The sequence below is a fragment of the Elgaria multicarinata genome, chromosome 2 (genome assembly GCF_023053635.1).
Source record: "Elgaria multicarinata webbii isolate HBS135686 ecotype San Diego chromosome 2, rElgMul1.1.pri, whole genome shotgun sequence".
NCBI lineage: Eukaryota > Metazoa > Chordata > Lepidosauria > Squamata > Anguidae > Elgaria > Elgaria multicarinata.
In genome coordinates, this window is record NC_086172.1 from 126,545,296 (window position 1) to 126,565,642 (window position 20,347).

The following is a 20,347-nucleotide window of genomic DNA, read 5'->3' on the forward strand; positions in this document are numbered from 1 at the left end:
TACAAATAACTTGTATTTTTTTAGTCATGAGAAAGTAGCCTAATTAGCAAATGAACAAACAAAGGTGGGATATAAAATTGAAATAATAAATAATAATCTAGCTTTTAGGGCTTTGTTCACTTTTAATTTGTAAATAGTTTCTGTTTGTGTTAAAAAGGCATATTAATAGAAGCAAGAGTATATTTTTTATTGTGTCCTTCATATGAAATTTTTCAGGCTAAAAACTTGTTTTTCATTCTAAAATGTCCATTTTTAAAATTTCAATTACTACGGCAAGTATTTTTTCTGAGTTAAATTTAGTGTGCAGTATCTAATGCTAGCAATCCACTAGCTGTAAAGTTGTTGCTCTCGTGAGAGTGACAGGAAGCTATCACAACCCAGGAAATTAGCTAAAACTACTGCTTCCAGAATGGGACAGGTCAGCGAAGTTCCATTCCGCAAGCTCTGTTGACTTGTCCCATTCCAGAAGCAGTCATTTTGGCTACTTTCTAGTTGTGCTAGCCAGTGGCAGCTTCCTGTTGTGCTAGCAGTGATTCCCATTAGCGCCGCAGCAATATTGGATACTGAACACTATCCATTTCCTGTAATCTTTTAACTAATTTTACTTTACCCCTAATAACTTTATGTAAGGTCTGTACTAAATGCTCCCTTCAAGGTGATCACCTGCCCCCAAATGCTCCTTTGTTCCAATTCATACCACCCTCGTTGTAGTTGGTATGAATTCATATCACACTTTGGTGTAGGTGGTGTGAATTCATATCACACTTTGGTGTAGGTGGTGTGAATTCATATCACACTTTGATGTAGGTGGTGTGAATTCATATCACACTTTGGTGTAGGTGGTGTGAATTCATATCACAGTTCTGGCAAAAATAAATATATAAATATATTTGTCTACTAGTCAGCATAGGCTGCAATTCTATACCTATTTACCTAGGAGTAAGACATGTTGAATTCAGAATAACTTAATTCTGCGTAAATATATATATATGTATATATATATATATAGGATTTTGTTGCTAGCTGCATTCAAATCTTATTTTAAAGGGATACTTAATCAAGAGTAGCCAATGATTTCTGCTTAATATACATCAACACCATGAGCATAACACTTTGGATTATAAAAGCTTTATAATTTTTCATTTGTATGTGGTCCCCACAATTCTGCTATAAGGTAGGTTACAACTGATATTATAGATGAACAGCTGAGGTTAAACAGCCATGAATTGAACCCAGAACTAAAATATATTAGACTGCCGACATCTGCAAAGAACATCGTTTTACAGCATGGTTAATAATAACAAAATTCTCTTGGAATTATTCAACTTCAAGTAAACCATATCTTCTTTTCCCTCCCTCCAAATATGTGAATATTGAAACAGAATATATTAAAATATAATATACAGCATGGCTATGCATAAATATCTATTGTTAATTATTTTAAACTGATTTTAATTCAGTAAAGCAACTGCATTACCCATATACTATTTAAACTTCCAAAACTTTGGCTTTGAACTTGCATGAAAGAGTTAAATTTGCAGTTTGTTAGCAAAAAGGAGCACGTGTTACTTCTTTTTTTTAAATGCCATATCAGCAATCGATATTCCAACACCATGATCCAGTTGTGCACTCTGAAATACTGCTTAGGATAGGACTCTGTGGGACAGAGTAAGTTCTGAAGTAATAATTCCAAGGTGGTGCTCTAGCCTCAGAATGATTACTCAGTTGATTTTTGTTATTGTTTTCTAACATCCTGGACATGTTGTGACATGTTCATTTTGTATACTGACTCATTCACGATGGTATACTTCTTGTTTAACCTTTTTTAAATATAAAAAAGTGTTAACTTGGTTTCTAGCTGTTGTTTCTGTCTTCTTCCCTGTAATGTCTCCACCATCCATGTTCTTTCGTAGCCTTCAAGATGTTCAGCAAGGGCAGCAGTCCACCACCCAAGTCAAAGTCCAGCCCCGCCCCCATTCCCAGGCAGCAGTGCTCAGCGCTAGCGCCTCCTTGCTGGTGAGAAATGGGAGTATCCACTTAGAAGCATCACATGACAATGCATCTGCTGTCGGCAGCAGCAGTTTGCACGATGAACTTGGTATGCAGGCCTTCTGTAACCTTGGTGAAATCAAAGTGTTTATGATGCAGATTTATGGCTTATAAAGGACTGTAACTTGCTTAGTCTTAGCTTCATTTCAGAATGTTGCTGGGGTGTCTCTTGTAGCAAATTGCTACAGGTCCTTTTCTTTCTTCTTTGCCACACTTCATAGGTTAAGCTATTATGTTAGGACTGAATCAGTGTTTGAAGAAACTGAATTAGTTCTTCAACCCGGTATGGTGTCACATCAAAGTACTTCAATATACCATGCCTCAACTTAATGCAGTGTTCGTAAAGGCTGTAACCAGGCATGGAGCTATAAGTGGTGGTTAACGTTTATACTAGATCAAAAATGTATTATTTAGATGTCAGCACTAATAGCCAGAATGCAAGTAATAATATTTCAAAATCTGTTGCTCAGACAGTTTTGTATTAAACACTACAGTTGTAAATTGTTAGCTTGCAGTTCTCAATACAGCATTCTATATTGATCAAAACGCCCAGTATCTGTAATGTGAAAATATGACTGGATTTGGGGAACTATAAAGATGGGAAAGCCATGGTGTTCTATGTATCATGATACGCACACACACACACACACACACACACATATACACACACACACACACACACACACACACACACACACATGTGATTGAAGCAGTGACATGTGGGAAATGTAGTATTAGTATTTTTTAAACAAATTGATTTTGAATTAAGAATGACTAATTGTAGTTTATCGTAAGAATAATTTGCAAATATTATTTACTGTTGAACTGTTGTCCATTTGTACCAGAGCCCAAACTGTTACATTTGATGACAGATGAATTATCAGGTCTTTTATACAGAATATTTTAAACTATAGGGAAACAGTTACTGCTTGGCAGTTTCCCTTTGGGGTGTGTGTGTGTGTTGATTTTCATGTAAGATGCTCTAGAGCAGTGGTTCTCAACCTTCCTAATGCCGCAACCCTTTAATACAGTTCCTCATGTTGTGGTGACTCCCAACCATAAAATTATTTTCGTTCTTCTCTACACGATCCATTGTCATGGGATGGTTTGCTAATGAAAATAATACATAACAATAGCTTTAATAATACAAAAGATGATACATGACATAGTTCAGTCAATACAGTTTCCTAAACCATCGGAAATATGTGTTTTCCGATGGTCTTAGGCGACCCCTGTGAAAGGGTCATTCGACCCCCAAAGGGGTCCCGACCCACAGGTTGAGAACCGCTGCTCTAGATTGATCATGAAAATACTCTTTTGACATCAAGGTATTCAGCAAAGTAACCAGGGTGAGCTTTCATCTCTTACTTACACATATTCACATAAAATGAGTAGTGGTTTCTTTAAATATATTTTTTCTTTATTTTGACAAGTTTTAGAATTTCACAGATCATCTAGGTATTCCAAATGTCTCATTTTCTTGTGTGTTAAACCTTTTACTATTTTTTCCTCACGACAAAATAAAGCATTGGAATTTGGTGTTGCCGTTTCATGATTACCTGAAAACAACAATAATAAAAGAGGAATACTTTATTAGTGACTGTCTTGAAGGTTCAGTGGATTGGAAGGGGATCTTTACAATTAAAATGGCAACTTGCACACTGCAAGGATCTTTACAGAATAGCTTAAAATGTGTGATTCTGGTAAGGCTAGAATTTTATCCACATTTTTCTAAGAGTAATTTTAAGTTCAAATTTAGTGGAATTTATTTCTAAGTAGACATAGCTTAGGGTTGCACCACATGGTTCTTAGCTGTATTAATCAAAGGTGTTGAATCTGACATAATTAGGTTTGCACTGATCACAAGATTTGGTTCAGACCCCAATTTGTCAATTTTGAAGACAGCCAAATTCAGCTGGAACCAGCTAGGAAGCAAGGCTGGCAGCTCCGAATTTGACTCAAGAACAAATCAGAATCTCACTTTGGAAGCCTGAAGCGTAATATCTCCACATGTAGTATAATTAAAAATCAACAAATGGCTATAACATTTTCACTTTCTGCCAGAATTGGATAAAATTTACACGCTGCCAAATGTCAGACAAATGGGTTCAGGGTTTATTGTGCTAGGTGTCTTTAAATGTTGATATTTCAAAAACAGGACCTAATTTCCAGGCATAATTGGATGATATTTGCAGATATATAGTTAAAGATTTATTAGGGATTATAGCCTGCCAAATTTCAGACGGTTAGCTACAGAGGTTTTCATGCAAGAGAAGCCTTTTCAGTTTGAAAGATTTCAAAGAAAGGTTTCAGTTAGCTCCCCCACTGGGAGTTTGGTGGCAATTTGTATGAAGATGGCTTACCTCATAGAGGTGTTCCTAGGGATGAAATATGGAAAATTTTGTGTGCGGCACCTCTAAAGTTTATTTGCGAAAATTTAAAAAGGGGATTCACTTCCATCCCATGTGTGTATGTGTATGTGTGTATGTGTACTTTGTAGCAGTGCTTGTAAGGAAGAATCCTGCAAAATTTAAGGGTGAAATGTACAGAAATTAGGGAGTTCTGATGAACAAAAACAGTTTTAGGATTTTATTTTTTGTTTTCTGCTCAGTTGATAGCATCTAAGTCACAGAAATGTTAAGTGCTCTGCCCTTGATTGAGTGGATGGATGACACTTTATTGAGGAAATATATGAAATGGTACACTGGGGAGCGTGGTGTGGAGTAGATAAACCAGGAGCCTTTAAAATTTGAGGTTTTAAAAGTGATTCCCTCGCCCCTCCCTTTTGTGGGCAACTTTCTGTGTTCTTTGTTTGACTCTGTGTGCGCATGCATGTATGGATTTTGTTTTTTTTGCAGGGGTGTCTATGCGTATGTATGTATACACCCACTTTTGTTTTTCTGACCAATACATTTGACTTTTTACATTTCCCCCTCTTGTATAGAGAGTCTGCCTGTAAGTTCATTTCCTGCCTTTTTGGTTCATTTTTCATTATTATTATTATTAATATTATTAATATTATTTTTAGCCTGATGCCTGAGTAGGTAGGTTCTCTTTATGTGCTTGCTTACATTCACTCATTCCATAGATTAGTGTTTCCCAATCTGTGTTCCATGGAACCCTTGTGTTCCATGCAATGTGAATATGGCTTCCATCAGAAGAAAAATCATGCTGGGAATATTTCCCCCCTCTAAAATATGAAATATGAAATTATGTATCAGAAAGAGTTAGTTGAAAAGTATTTAGATTGTAAATGCTGTTGTGATGTGGCTGTCATGAAGCCTCATTGGCTGTGCAAGCTGGAACCAATGACGAAGACAGACCAACTCCCACCCTGCTTCAGGCCATTATGGGCTACCTTGAGAATGCACGGGACTGTCAGAGCACAGCATCTCTATCACACTGCTGGTGAATGCAGCCAGAGTCAGGACTCTAGGTATGCACTCCCAGAGAGCAAGGTCTGGAGCCAAGCCTCGGTCTCCTCTATAGGTAGCAGCTTCAGGTAGCTGAGCAGTGTGTGTGTATGTGTGTTTAATTTTTTTCTCTATTATGTGTGTGTGTGTGGGGGGGCAGTCTGCAAGCCTGGCAGCCAATTTGAAAAGTTTTTCAAAACGGAATGATTTAACAATTGAGTACAGCTCTAGGCTCTGCAAATTCATTTTTAGATGCCTTGCTGCAACAGGACAGTTGTTTACTCAGATATTTCCCCTTAATTCTACCCTTATTATTTGTTCTTTACAGCATATAAAACATCACACACACACACACACACACACACACACACACGCCAGAACTAACTTTTAAAAACTCGGGGGGGGGGGAATAGATGCAATTTGAGCATTAGGTGTGTTTGTGGGGGTTGTCATGAAAATGGGCTTAATTTCCTCCTTAATTTGTGTTTTTAGAATATTGGTTGTTTTATTATAGTTTTAATTTTTGTGAACTGCCCAGAGAGCTTCGGCTATTGGGCAGTATAAAAAGGTAATAATTTTTTTTAAAAAAAATATTCTGTTTCAAGAATTCCCCAAGCCCTTTTATCCCATGGGTCTTCCATACCCTCAGGCCCCTCCCAGACCAGCATTTATGGGTTCCATCAATATATTTCAAGCTCAAATATTCCATGGCCAAATTAGTTTGGGGAACACTGTTCTATATTAATGGCACTATCAAAGATTTGCACTTAAAACATAGTATCTTGAAGCTTCCAGATGCAGGGTGTGTTGTGGTTTTATTTCAATTGACAGCAGCAAGTAAAGAAGAAGCACACTGATTGTGACTAGCCCAAAGGGCAGACTGTGGGCATAGCAGGACAGGATTTGTTCAGTAGCATAGTCCAAAAGACAGTTGCAGTTCATACCAGCTCTACTAGTTATTTCTTCCACAAGGTACCACTCCCTTACCCTTTTGTGGTTTAGTGCTACATCAGGGAAGTTTGAGAACTCAGGGCAGTTTTGAATTCCTTTTGTATGCTTTGTGTTTAAAGGTGCTGTGTAACAGCAAACAGTAGCAAAACCTTTTAGAAAGTTTGCAATGCGATCAGATGCCATCTGCTGTTGTGCTGGAATACTGCTGCAGGATTAAGTTATAGAGTTTTCCTTCAGAGGAGAGCAACAAGGATGATCAGAGGTCTGGAAACAAAGCCTTTTGAAGAGAGACTAAAAGAACTGGGCATGTTTAGCCTTGAGAAGACTGGAGGGAGACATGATAGCACTCTTCAAGTACTGGAAAGGTTGTCACACACAGGAGGGCCAGGATCTCTTCTCGATCATCCCAGAGTGCAGGGCTCAGAATAATGGGCTCAAGTCACAGGAAGCCCAATTCTGGCTGGACATCAGGAAAAAACTTCCTGACTGATAAGAGCGGAAAGACAGTGGAACCAATTATCTAGTGAGGTCGTGGGCTCTCCAACATTAGAGGTATTCAAAATACTGCTGGACAGCCATCTGTCAGGTATGCGTTAAGGTGGATTCCTGCACTGAGCAGGGGGTTGGACTTGATGGCCTCACAGGTTCCTTCCAGCTCTACTATTCTATGATTCTTGAGCTTGTATTGTGGCTGTGAACATTTGGATGTGGCTAGCCCCCAGCTAGGGCAGTTTATACTGTAGTTTTATTTCTGCTGTGTTGTATGGGAGATGTTTTGGCCTAGTGCCATGACTGTATCTGCTACTTTCCTGTTTATATTTGAAGTTGATGGGCAGGGCAGCAGAGACTGCAACCAAGGCAGAGTTCTTGTGTTGATGACTGGTAAATGTCACAACTACATCCACTTTTTCACCCAGGACATTCTGCTTGAGGAATTCTGCCTGTAGAGGCATTATATTGCAATTCTTTTAATTAGAATTTAACACTTTATGACTTGGAGAGCTTCCTCCTCTGTTGGCTGAGAATCCAACATCAGAAGAGGAATTAGACCCAGGAATCAGTGTGGCTAATTGCAGTGAGGCTTTTAACTCTTCCATCTCTCACTCCTTCCCCTGCAGCAGAAGTTACCTGTACTATACACAAGCTGCTTTTGAATCAACTTTCAAAAGCATTTTGCATTACCCCAGGCTGCTGTTTGAAAGAGAGGAATTAATTCTCTGTCTTAATAAGCTATTGTGTATGCTTAAATGAATTTCTGGATCCCAACTAGGATTGCACCAGGAAGCACCCAGAGGGGTGGTAACTGCATGGTCAAAAGATTCAAATAATGTCCCTATATTGTTAACTTAGAAGGAGCTACTGTGGATCTCAGTAGTCTGAATCCTACTTTTGTTGTTTTTAAGTTAGGTGCTTTATAAAGTATCTCCTCCAAACACAACTACACTAAGTATTATGTTATAGCGTAATAATTTCACATTTTGGTTTCAATCCAGAGACCCTCAATACTCCAATGGTAAAAGCAGCAATACTGGGATAAGGTGAATGATAGTTCGAATTGAAGTCACATTGTGTTTAACAGTAGCAGTACACTTTTTCCTGAGACATAATAGCTTAAGAATTATGAACTGATATACCACCAAATAACACAGGTGGTGAATGCTCTATGGTATTGGTACATTTTGGTTGATGCTATGGCAAAAAGTAAAAAAACACTGTTATTAATTTGCTCCCTTTTAATCATGCACCTACATTTTTAGTCTGAACAATGTGTTTTAGGATTGTGAGCGTGGAAAGGCAATGTTTTTTCCATTTAATCTCTTCCAGTTTTAAAATTAGATTGCAGAAGAAACTTAGGAAGCTGCCTTATTTATACTCAGTCAGACCATTGGTCCATCTAGTCTGCTGTTGTTGACACTAACTGTCAGCAGCTCTCCAGAGTTTCAGGCAGGAATTTTTCCAGCCCTACCTGGAGATGTCAGAGATTGAACCTTGGATCTTCTGCATGCAAAGCAGGTGCTCTACCACTGAGCTACGGCCTGGGTTTGTTGTTGATGTTGTTTTTGAGGAGGGGACTTTCTGGGGATGGGAAAGAATGAGTTATTCCTGAGCAACTGGAGAGACTCTTTTTTCTTAGCTGCCAGAGGGTGGGAAGGAGCTCATTCCCTGATCTGCCTTGAGTAAGATACAGTGGTAGGTGGGGCGTGTGGACTTTGAATGCCATTTCCCACTTGGGGCAGTATCCAGTCGGACTCTAGCACTAACATAACGGACCTCTAGTATAACATCAATAGTGTTAGCAGGCACAACAGGATTCCCCGTGCCAGCTAACACTATTGGTGTTGTGCTAGATGTCCCTTATACTATTGGATACTGCCCTTGATGTTTCTCAGAAAAAAAACCCCTTCTCTCTCACTTCAGTTTCTCTAGACATGGGATTCGAGTGCAATTTATTTGCTGAGCGATACAAAAAGAATGGTACTATGTTCGTGTAAGAGTGCTGACAAGGGTTATGTAACTGCATCCAAGAAATAACTTTTAATTCATGGCTTGGCAAAATCCACATTTAAATTTGTTGGTCAGATTGTACAGTTGAATTTAGTCTGGATCACATCCTTTTAATGCCTTAGAAATTGACGGTTCTTGCAGCAAGGGGATTTGCTGGCTTTGTTTATGAATTTAAAAAGGTGGTGGCAGCTCAGTAATTTAAGTCTTAGAATTATAATTTTTTTTATAGGGTGACTCATTCTTCGATTTTATTGTTTGTTTTCCATTCCTGGGTTGTGTTTTGCTGGATCGTAGATAGTAATTTCTCCTTTCTAATTATTTGGTGTTTATGACCTGTTGACTGTGTCTGCTGAATGTTTGTAGCACTATTTTTGTGATTTGTCCATGGGGCAAACATGGCTACCTCTAACATGACATTAGACATCTACACAAGTATAGGGAAAGGTATACGCCATTGTGGGTGAATATTGTGTGCTTGTCTGTTATGCCATCTGTCCACATGCTGTAATTTCTAACCATGTGTGCCCATGGTAAAATAAGTATGTGTGTAGTCTATACTCATGTCAAAGTACATTATTTTTGTATAGATACCTTTAAATATATATCTTTAGGTATTGTGTGGAGAGGCCTTAAGTGTGAAAACTTTGGGTAGGTATTCTAGTGTTCTATTCACACTGGCCTCTGAAAAGAAACTTGGCATCTCTGCCAGCCATGCAGATAAGCCCACAAGAGTTACTGGCTTGCTGGACCACAAATATGTTGTAAGTTGTGGCATATCAAGGGCCTAGAAGGAAAATAAAAGAACTTGCCATGACCATTTGCACGCTTTCCTGCCTATTGCTATGAATATGATTCTTTCCTGCCTATTGCGATGAATATGATTCTTTTTCACCATAGGCAACAAGGCAAGTGATTATTTACAAGTTTTGGTCCGCACACATGGTTATTCAATATACTATGTATTTGCTGAAAGAGGGAGTAATTGTAAAAATGATATAAATGTTGCCATTAAGATTAATGTATTAATCTATCTTTATTCAGCTTATGGAGCTGGGTTGTGGAAGCTTCTTTGATTTGGCTCCTGTGCCCTGTGGTGAGAGAAATAGGCAAAACATGGTTGTGTGTATCCACCATTCTCTGTTTAAGAAAGAATAACCACTTTGCAAGGAAGTGTCTGTGTGTGTATCCTCTAATTCATATAATTTGAGAGTATCATATGGTAGATAAAAAGCAGTGTAGAACAGGCCTTAGCAACAGATATGCAGTGTACAGCTTTTGGCATTCATAATGCTATTTAGATTAGGGTAGATATGAGGAACCACAAATAAAGCCACTTGTCTTTCCATCTTGTCTTTGTTCTGGCCTTGCAACATCCCATTTAATTTAGCATTCTGTTTTAACAATAACCAGGAAGATGCTCCTAGGTAGCTCACAAGCATATAATGAAGATAGTTCCATCTTTTTGTATGACTAACAAGAGGTCATAACCAATGACAGACCTATCATCCACGAATTTTGTAAAGCCACCTAAGCTAGATCTGATAATGAATGACATATGTTCATATGTGCGATTTTAAGAAGTACTTCCTTCTGTCTGTCTGAAACATACCACCAATCAATTTCATTGACTAAATCCTGAATTCTAGTATTATCCACACGTCACAATTCCTAACAATATAACTTGCCACCGTATCTTTCCTTGTTGTCGTCCCCTCCAAAGATAAATAGGCCCAACCTACTAAGATTTTCTTATAGGGAAGTTACTCTAACACTGTGGGGTGTGGTAAACTAAAAAGAGTGCAGTCTTCAAAAGAAAAAACATCATACATGTTTTAAATGCATTGAAACCAGCTGTTTTATTTCCATGTTGATCAGCTGTATCAGTTATGTAGACCAGGGACAGGGTAATGAAAGGTATGTGTATTACACTATCTTTTAAGGAACTGTTTGCCTATGTCAATCTGCATTCATGGCTGTGTCTAATTTGGCCCTGACCAATAAAATGTTCCCCATTTTGGTTTATGAAGTTTGTGTGTATCTATAAATTTTTTTATGTAGATGAGAATTGTATAAAAAGGACTTATAGCATATATATGTTTTCTATGTAGCATATATATGTGTGTGTGTATATATATATATATATATATATATATATAATATTTGTTACTACAATGAACAAAGGTGAGGCAGTGTTTGATCTATCTTGACTTTCTCTTTAACAGGTAAGTTCAGTTCTACACTCTACGAGACAGGGGGCTGCGATATGTCGCTTGTGAATTTTGAGCCAGCTGCAAGAAGAACATCTAATATCTGGTGTGTTTTTGAAAGCCAATTGCAGCAGTGCTGATTTTAACTTTGATTAGAGAACAGTTCTGAAATATTCTTAAGGGAACAATCCTATGTCCCCCTAGACAGCGTCTGGAGGGGAGGGGAGGGCATAAGATATTTCAGATCCGGGAATCAGCGCTCCTCTGCCCCCTCTCCTTGCAGCTGGCATGGAAAGAACATAAGAAGAGCCATGTTGGCTCAGACGACCAAGGCTCCATCTAGTCCAGCACTCTGTTCACCAGCTGCCTCTCCAAGGTCAAAAAGTTGGTCTTGCAGAAAGGGTAAAGGGGGTGTTCCAAGGACAGGGAGGGAACTGGAAAGGCCAAGCTATGAGGTTTCCCAAGGCTCCTCCAGCCTCCTTTCTTCCCCCTCCATCGTGCTCCACCTTGATGGGTGATGGTCGCCTCCATCGCTCTTCCTACTCCGCACTGGATGCTCATAAGCAACTGAGTTCGGAGGGTTGTGAGAATGGATTGCATAAATCATAGGATTGTGCCCTAAGTGTCTTTGTAATCTTATGAAAGCCTAGAACACTTACAGAATTGTAATTTGGTGTACAGGGAAACTTTTACATTTTTGTTCTTTTATATTTTGTCCTATAAGAACGCTTATTTATGTACTGAAGCTAAAGTTAGTTCCAGGTTGAATAAGAAATTGGGAACTAGGAACCAACCTCACCTATATGTTTATATAGTTATGTCAATTGTTCAAAGAACTTTGCATATATTGTTAGAAAGGCCAGTATTATTATCCACACTTTCTTTTTTCTATTTTTCTTGCAGAACAATTAATGGAATGTTTCATTACATTTTAGGGATGTTCTGTTTCTGGGCTTTTTTTCTAGATACATGGCTTTCTTCTCTTTGTACAAAATATTAAATCTGCATGCTATTTCTAAGCCCTCCCCCCAAAATAAGTGTCTTTTTTGTTTATTGCAATATTATTTCTATTTTCAGCTTTCCTTTTTCTGTTAGCCAACTGACAAAACACACACAAAGAAACACATTTGTATGAAAGTTTTCCTATCCCTCTTTTAAAATACATTTAAATTATTGGATGCCTTTGAAAGTCAGTAAAATTTTATGTTCAGTCCTGCACAGCATTTTAACCAGCTAGTAATTACTAGTTTTCATAGTTTTACTAGTTTTCAAGATACTAGCAGAATCTTAGGGCCTCCTTTTCTTCTTAAAGACAGCATGTTGGGGGAGAAAGGGTGCACTGTCCTACCAGGAACGCAACTCACACAATTGTGTACCCGTTCCCTTTCCTTTGGTTAAAACAATGCTGTCCTCGTAGCACTTTTATTTAATTTGTGTTAATGAATATCCTAGAAACTACAAAAAGTGTTAAAGTAGAAAAGAGTTTTGAATTTTAGAGCGGAATAAGATATCAAACTGAAGTCATCTTCTTCTCATTATAGTGACACGGATTCTCATGTATCAAGTTCTACCTCAGTTCGTTTTTATCCACATGATTTAGTAAGTTTTTGCATTTGCTCCTATTTATTGAAAGCAATTGATCAAATAGCACTTTACGTTGTTGGGACAGTATACTTAGTTGTACCTGTTAAATAAGCACAGGGCTTGACTGCTCAGATGGTCAGCAGCTAGGCAATACCATGTCTTCACTGCTGCCAATAACTGGAATGTCACAGCTATTCTGATACCTTAAATAATGTGGGCTAGTACCCAGCCAAGTGTTTTTGCTTTTGTCATTGCTTGTCCCTATACTGAGTCCCAGTACTGGAAAAAAGGTGGGATGTAATAATTATTATTATTCATCACCCCTGCGCGGATCAGGGCCTGTCGAGGATGGCCACACATGTATGGCCCCCATGGATTCTACCCATGCACAATGCTACTACCATTGTACAGATGGGAAAACGGCATCCAAGCAATGCTCTATATAGGAAATCGATTGCATACTATCCATACTCAAGACTTTGTTCATGAGCATTTTAACCTTTGAAGGCTTATTCTTCAGCTTCCTAGATGTTAACCTCATCAACTGAAATATTCTGGAATAATTGACTTTGCATAGGGGATGGGATCCTTAAAGCTGGAGATAAAGAATGGTTTTCATGCACAGCATTCCTGCAGTTTCATTTACTCTTATAAAGGATCAGTGCTATGTCCGTAGGAAGCAGCCAGCCAGTCCAGATACAGGGTGGGACTCTGTAGTACAGGAAGGTGTTTGGGGGCTGTAGTCTTAAACAGCTGCTGTTCAGGCATATCTCCTTGGAGTGAGATTAATTGCAGCATGCCATCCACCATCAACGCACAGTGCTCATAGAACCTCGTAAAGATGCTGGGGGCCAAAGGGGTACTCTCCTGTGGCAGACTCTACCCCATGACACTTTTTACTTTCTCAGCCGTGCAGTTTATGGGCTGAAGAAGTAAACTATGAAAGCAACTTATTATTGACTTTCTTGTAGCTTTCCCTCCCCCAGATCAGATTAAACAGGCTGTTGACCATAGATACCGATCTCCTGGAGCATCAAGACATTGACCTAAGCCCTGATATGCAGGACCATCTGCAACCTCAAGAGGAAGCAGCCCAAAAAGTTAAACACTATTACCGCTTTTGGATCCTACCCAAGATCTGGATTGGCATCAATTTTGACAGGCTGACCCTCTTGGCCTTGTTTGACAGGTGAGATCCTGTGTATGTGTGCACGCATGTGTGTCTACTGTTCTAACATAGTTGAAGAAGTTACAGTTTCCATGTTAGGTTTTCATTGACTTTGTTCATATGCTAGTGACCAATCCCATTGCAGTATTCAAGCAAATGTGTCAATGAATTATCATTCCATCTAATGCCAAACTCGGGTAGTGAGTGCTGACAGAAATGGAGCTGACCTAGGACCATTAAAACAAGGGGGGGGTATTGGCAAAACTGCCCTCCAACCACCATCACACCCCCACACAGTGAGGACTGAGCATGCTCAGTAGCCACAGAATGTTGAATATCAGTTGGAAAGGAAAACTAGAAAACCAGAGGGGTGGTGATTGAATGGAGTATTCTAAAGGAATATTAGGAAAAAAGATGTACTGCAACATTTTGTTACAGGTCTTGCTTGTGATAAGGACGATTTGCATTTTAAATCTGCATAGCTTTGTGCAGAGACAACTTTAACATAAGCACTTCACACTTTCTATTCAAAGCTTAGAGTTGTGCAAATACACTGTCCTTTTGTTGTCCAGTTTTAATGGTATAATGCTCACCTGAACATCCAGCAAGAGGCCGCAGTTCAGGTCAATAGCTTGACCTTTTTTGAGTAAGCTTGGATATTTCTTTGCAGACTTATTTTGCTTGTTTGTCTATGTGGAATTAATTGCTCTGCAGTAGCTTTATGGAAGCTTCTTCTCGAATTTCTTGGGAGGACTTGAGGATGGATAGATTTCTCTATCTTGTGGTTAGGACATGGACTGGATGTGAATGAAATTATGGTTGGCTCCATCTGGAACTTGTTTTAAAATCAAAAGTAAGCAAAGACATTCTCAGAGTTTGAATACTGATGGCAAGGTCATATTTGATTTTGTTCTTTTGGTTTCTTGCATTTTTTGCATCTTTTGTTTCTATTCTGGAAACCTATTCGGTTTCCCAGTACTACATATTTTTCTTTCTTCTTAGGAATCGTGAGATCCTGGAAAATGTTTTAGCTGTCATCCTAGCTATCCAAGTGGCTTTCTTGGGTTCTGTACTCCTTATAGAAGGCTTCTTCAAAGATATCTGGGTCTTCCAATTTTGCCTGGTGATTGCCAGCTGCCAGTATTCCTTGCTCAAGGTAACTTCTATCTTTGTTGTCAAACGGTTTAAATGTTAATTCATAGTTTAATGTCTTTTACCTAACTTGACTTTTCATGCTTGGCATTTTCAAAATGTGCAAGTCTTTGTTCATTCATTTTCATTTCATTTATTACATTTCTACGCCACTCAATAGCCAGAGCTCTCTGGGTTCTATAACTTATTTCTGTATAATATATTAAAATTTTAGGAACTACTTGAAATATTGTTCCACTTCAGTTGTAACGGGAAGCCATGATTTCTCACTGCATAAATGAATCTACTCAAGCCTCACATTCCTCTCTCCTCTTTCATGTGCCAGAAGAAATTGAGGGCATCCACTTTCACTTTTAAAGTAACCACAGTTCCCTGTGATGTCTGAACTCTGGGATTTGAATAAACTGTGGTTTGAGAACAATCTGAAACCATGTTTTGATCCTGGTTTGTTCTCATTAAGCATAATTTAAACAAACCATAGTTCCTGTAGTTCAGGTATCGTAGAGAATAGTGGCTTGTTTAGAAATAAAATGACTAGTACACAGAGCACAATACAGCCAGAACTGATTGATTATCATGCCAAATTGAGAGGCCATATTTTAATATCTCTGTATGCATAATTCACTCACAGTGGACAAAAGATTACTAATTCCTCAGCTAGATCTTTCTTTTTTCTTTCTTTCTTTGGTTTTTCTGCATAACAGTTACTGTGGTGATCATGGTGACCCCTTAGAAAGTTAGTATGATCCAACCGTTGCTCCCTTTAGGCTCTTTTGGGGTTCTTTTAGTTTCTTAAAAAAAACCTTTCACTTTTGAGCTCAGCTCATCATACTACATTGGAAGCTGATCCAGGAACTTCTCCAACGTTTTTTGTGGGGAGTCAACGGCTGCAATTGGAATGTTCAGCCTGAGATGCCTTGATGTGTCCATGGAGAACCTTTGCATCCCTTCCATAAAGAGTTTTGTACTTGAAAGGTATCAAACCTTAAATAATATCGTCCTCTTGTCTTTCCCTTCTTTTTTAGAGTGTACAACCAGATTCTTCATCACCTCGACATGTAAGTTATCCTATATGGAATTTCAGCATTTTAGCAAGCCTAAAATTTTTGTTGCTAAAGGTTCTTTTTCATTCAAGATTTTGCCATTAAGGAGAAAGGAAAAGAAAGTGTACCTCCCAGGTGGAAGCAAGCTATTGTCATAAAACCAAACTATAATACATATACAGCTTATACAAAGCCCTATGACGAGAGACTGAAAGAACTGGGCATGTTTAGCCTGGAGAAGAGAAGATTGAGGGGAGACATGATAGCACTCTTCAAATACTTAAAAGGTTGTCACACAGAGGAGGGCCAGGATCTCTTCTCGATCCTCCTAGAGTGCAGGACACGGAATAACGGGCTCAAGTTAAAGGAAGCCAGATTCCAGCTGGACATCAGGAAAAACTTCCTGACTGTTAGAGCAGTATGACAATGGAATCAGTTGCCTGGTGAGGTTGTGGGCTCTCCCACACTAGAGGCCTTCAAGAGGCAGCTGGACAAGCATCTGTCAGGGATGCTTTAGAGTGGATTCCTGCATTGAGCAGGGGGTTGGACTCGATGGCCTTGTAGGCCCCTTCCAACGCTGCTATTCTATGATTCTATGATTCTGTTGTACTAATTGTGTCTACTTAGAATGATGGAGTTCTAAAGCAGCTACAGGAAAACAACAAAATACTGTTTGAACAGTATAACTGGATTGAAAACTGTTTCTTAATGATATCCCATGCCTGATGTAAAAAACAACAACCCATTATGGTGTAATAGAAGCTGCAAAGAAATGTAATGATTACACAAAGTATAAATGTCGGAAATGGAAATGAATGTTTTCTGAATCTTTGATAACAGGATGGAGCATATAGCCTAAACAACAATACTGAATTTTAAAAATTCTATGTGCTGGCTTAATGAAGTTTGAGAATGAACTTTCCCTTTGTCTGGAATGTGTGTATCTAGTGTCACTGTGTTTACATGGCTTCCACACACCAAACTTTTCATTTGAATGGGCATGCGTGGTGAAGTTTCAGAACTGGCTTTTGAAGAAAAGAATAGTTATGATTTGTAATTTAATTCACATTAACGAAACTTTTATTCCAGGGTCATAACCGAATCATAGCCTACAGCAGGCCCGTTTACTTCTGTATATGCTGCAGTCTCATTTGGCTGTTGGACTATGGCAGCAAGAGCACTTTTACGGCAAGGTTCCGACTGTATGGAATGGCTTTCACTAATCCAATTTTGCTGCTTTCAGCAAGGGACTTGATTATAGGTGAGTGACTTTTCCATATGATCCTAATCTGGATGGTTATGCATGGTATGGAGAATGTGGATAGGGTGACTTTTTTCTCCTTCTCTCAAAATACAAGAACTCAGGGTCATACCATGAAGCTGATTGGTAGGAGATTCAAGGCAGATAAAAGGAAGTACTTCTTTACACAGCACATAGTTAAACTATGGAATTCACTACCACAAGATGTAGTGATGACCACCAGTTTGGATAGCTTTGAAAGGGGGTGAGATAAATTCCTGGAGGAGAAGGCCTTCATTGTCTACTAGTCCTGATAGCTATGGCTACCTCTAATAGCAGAGACAGTAAGCCTGTCATCACCAGTTGCTGGAGAACATGGGTGGGAGGTTGCCATTGCACTCATGTCCTGCTTGTGGGTTCCTGGTCAAGAGCTTGTCGGCCAAGGGTCCATCTAGTTCAGAATACTGGACTAGATGGACCTGTGGTCTGATCCAGCATGGCTCTTCTTACGTTCTTATGGTTGGTACTCATGGGTTATGATTGCCTTTCACCATGACATAAGACAATTTGGGTTTCTGTTCTTTAATGGAAACACGAGTAATATATGCAACCTATCATCCTTTCTTTTCTGTCTTAAAAAGTCCCCTCCCCCACCCTGCGAATGGGAGAACCAGTGGTTCTCAGGTGTAAACCCCATGAAAGTCCTTGAACAGATAAAGCTCAGATAACATGTAGGGTTCACAAGCTGGATAATTTAGCAGACCCATAAAAAGGAAAACCAGCATAAATAAACAATCATGTCTTTAATCACTGTATTATGGCATCAATATATGGGTAGAGCGTTGCAACTCAGTATACTCTTTGATGTGTAGAGTGATTTGCCTCTTGGAGTAGAGAGGTGCAATGTGTTGGGATGCACCTCTTGATTTATGTGCTATAACTGCTTACCTTCATCACCTTGTAATTGGTGGGAGTCATATAGTGGAAATGAGAGCAAGAGAATGCCCCAAATTTGTTCCTTTTTTTAAAAAAAATATTTTTTTTAGCATAATCTTTTTTTTAATATATATTTTTTATTTTTCCAATACTTAAACATATAACATTGCAATTAAAGAAAACAACAACAACATTACTACATAAATGTTGAGTACATTAATATCGTATATTTTCACTTTAACTATTTAACATAATCATACCTAACATAAAAGTGCACCCCTCACCTTGGGATCTTACTCCTGTTTCCAAAATCTTATAGTTTTTTCTGCTGGTGGTTTCCCACTTCCCTTAGAAAACACAAATATTAGGAACTGTTTCCAGATTCCTTCAAAATCATTCGTTTTTGCTATACCTCTTCTCACATTAATATTACATGTCAGTTTATCATTAATAGCTATCTCCCATACTTCTTTATACCATTCTTCAATACAATAATCACCTTGAATTTTCTAGTTCCTAGCTACAATCAACCTTACTGCAGTTCCAAATTTGTTCCTGTTGGGCCAATTTTGTCTGTAGGCCACATGTGTAGAAGTAGTGACATACTGAAATAGTCCAAGCACAATGTCGATTTTTTTACTTCTTTTGGTGTTGGTTTGTTAAGATTAGGCACCCATGCCACATCAGTTGTACCTAGTGTGACAAAAGAAGATGTGGGTGGATGCAACTCTCAAAAATGACTTAAAGATCATCTTGAAAATCAAATGCTACTATATGGGTTAGGGTACTTTGGGAGAAACTATGGCCTTAGCTAGACCTAAGGTTTATCCCGGGGTCGTCCATGCCTGCTCCCGGGATATCCTGCGTGTCATTTACATGAACAGGGATGACCCTGGGACAATCCCGGGATAAACCTTAGGTCTAGCTAAGGCCTATCACAGCTCTGTAAGTAATGGTCTGGACACAACTGATCTGTTCGCAATTTGGACATACTATACTCTAGGATCCACCTCTTTGTCACCTTGTGTACAATTGGTCTGGCATGGATGCCTGCTCTTAACATGCTGAAGCAGTACTTTTGACTCACCTACTATAGCAAAACATGCTTTCTCTAAGTGGATCTCTTTGGTGGGGACACTACAGTTCTTTCTTCGTGACATTGTCAACAACCATAACTGTCTCCCCTGATGCCTGCACTCCACACCACTTGTCTGATTTTCCCCCTCCCAGCTTAGCTCCTTGTGACCTGAGCAGGATTCAAGCTTAGACAAGAGGTATGGGAGATTATTACAATGATAATTAATGAAGATGTCACGATGTAAGAACTCAGTGTCCCCATTATGAGAAACCATTTCTTCTGCAAATTAAGAAATAGGCATATTCCCAATAGCTAAAATTAGGTGGTTAGCTAATAGTTCTATATGTACTTACCACTTTGTTCTATTACTTTTGTCTTCTACAGTGTTTACACTATGCTTCCCTATAGTCTTCTTCATTGGTCTTCTGCCTCAGGTGAACACATTTGTGATGTACCTCTGTGAACAGTTAGATATTCATGTCTTTGGTGGCAATGGTAAGTTGAGCATCTTCATTTAATGGGTGGTAAAGGGCTTTCAGACCAGTTTGGCAAAAAGTTTTTTGAGGGCTTATCCAGACAATCACCTTTAAATGTATCACTAATTCATTTTAGCTTCTGCAGAATAAACCTGTATGTCCTTATTCAAGGCAGCTGCCTGTTATCCAGGGAGTTTCAACCCCTGTGCACTAAATTGTCTATTCGAAACTGTGGCTCAGTTCAAGAATAAAGTCAGAACATAGTTTGGGGCCATGTGAATGTGCCTGGAACAAGCCTTGGTTTCATATCCTCCCTCCTCTTCTCATGCACTATGATTTCCTCTCTACCTAGTTTGCAAGGCCAAGTGCAAACCATAGTTTGCCAGTTGGAATGTAAAGGCAAACTATGGTTTCCCACAAATTAGGATGGAGGAGAAGGAATCACAGTGGGAGAATAGGGTACCTGAGCTCAAGGCTCCTTTTGGGCTTGTTTATGATGTGCCAAACATTTAAACCTGCCCTGAGCCATTAAAGAAGCCATCAGT

The 20,347-nt window shown here is 38.9% G+C and overlaps 1 protein-coding gene across 2 annotated transcripts in view; it reads left to right on the forward strand.

Moving 5' to 3' along the window:
• PCNX1 (pecanex 1) overlaps positions 1–20,347 on the forward strand; it is a 104,746-nt gene that overhangs the window by 46,296 nt on the left and 38,103 nt on the right. The window contains exons 8-15 of one of the 2 annotated variants that reach the window (XM_063117606.1): positions 1,914–2,098; positions 11,141–11,231; positions 12,667–12,724; positions 13,681–13,898; positions 14,880–15,033; positions 16,055–16,087; positions 17,162–17,333; positions 19,711–19,821. In XM_063117606.1, coding sequence (XP_062973676.1) covers positions 1,914–2,098; positions 11,141–11,231; positions 12,667–12,724; positions 13,681–13,898; positions 14,880–15,033; positions 16,055–16,087; positions 17,162–17,333; positions 19,711–19,821 — 1,022 coding nt within the window. The remainder of the gene's footprint in view (positions 1–1,913; positions 2,099–11,140; positions 11,232–12,666; positions 12,725–13,680; positions 13,899–14,879; positions 15,034–16,054; positions 16,088–17,161; positions 17,334–19,710; positions 19,822–20,347) is intronic. The other variant, XM_063117607.1, reaches the window with a different exon arrangement.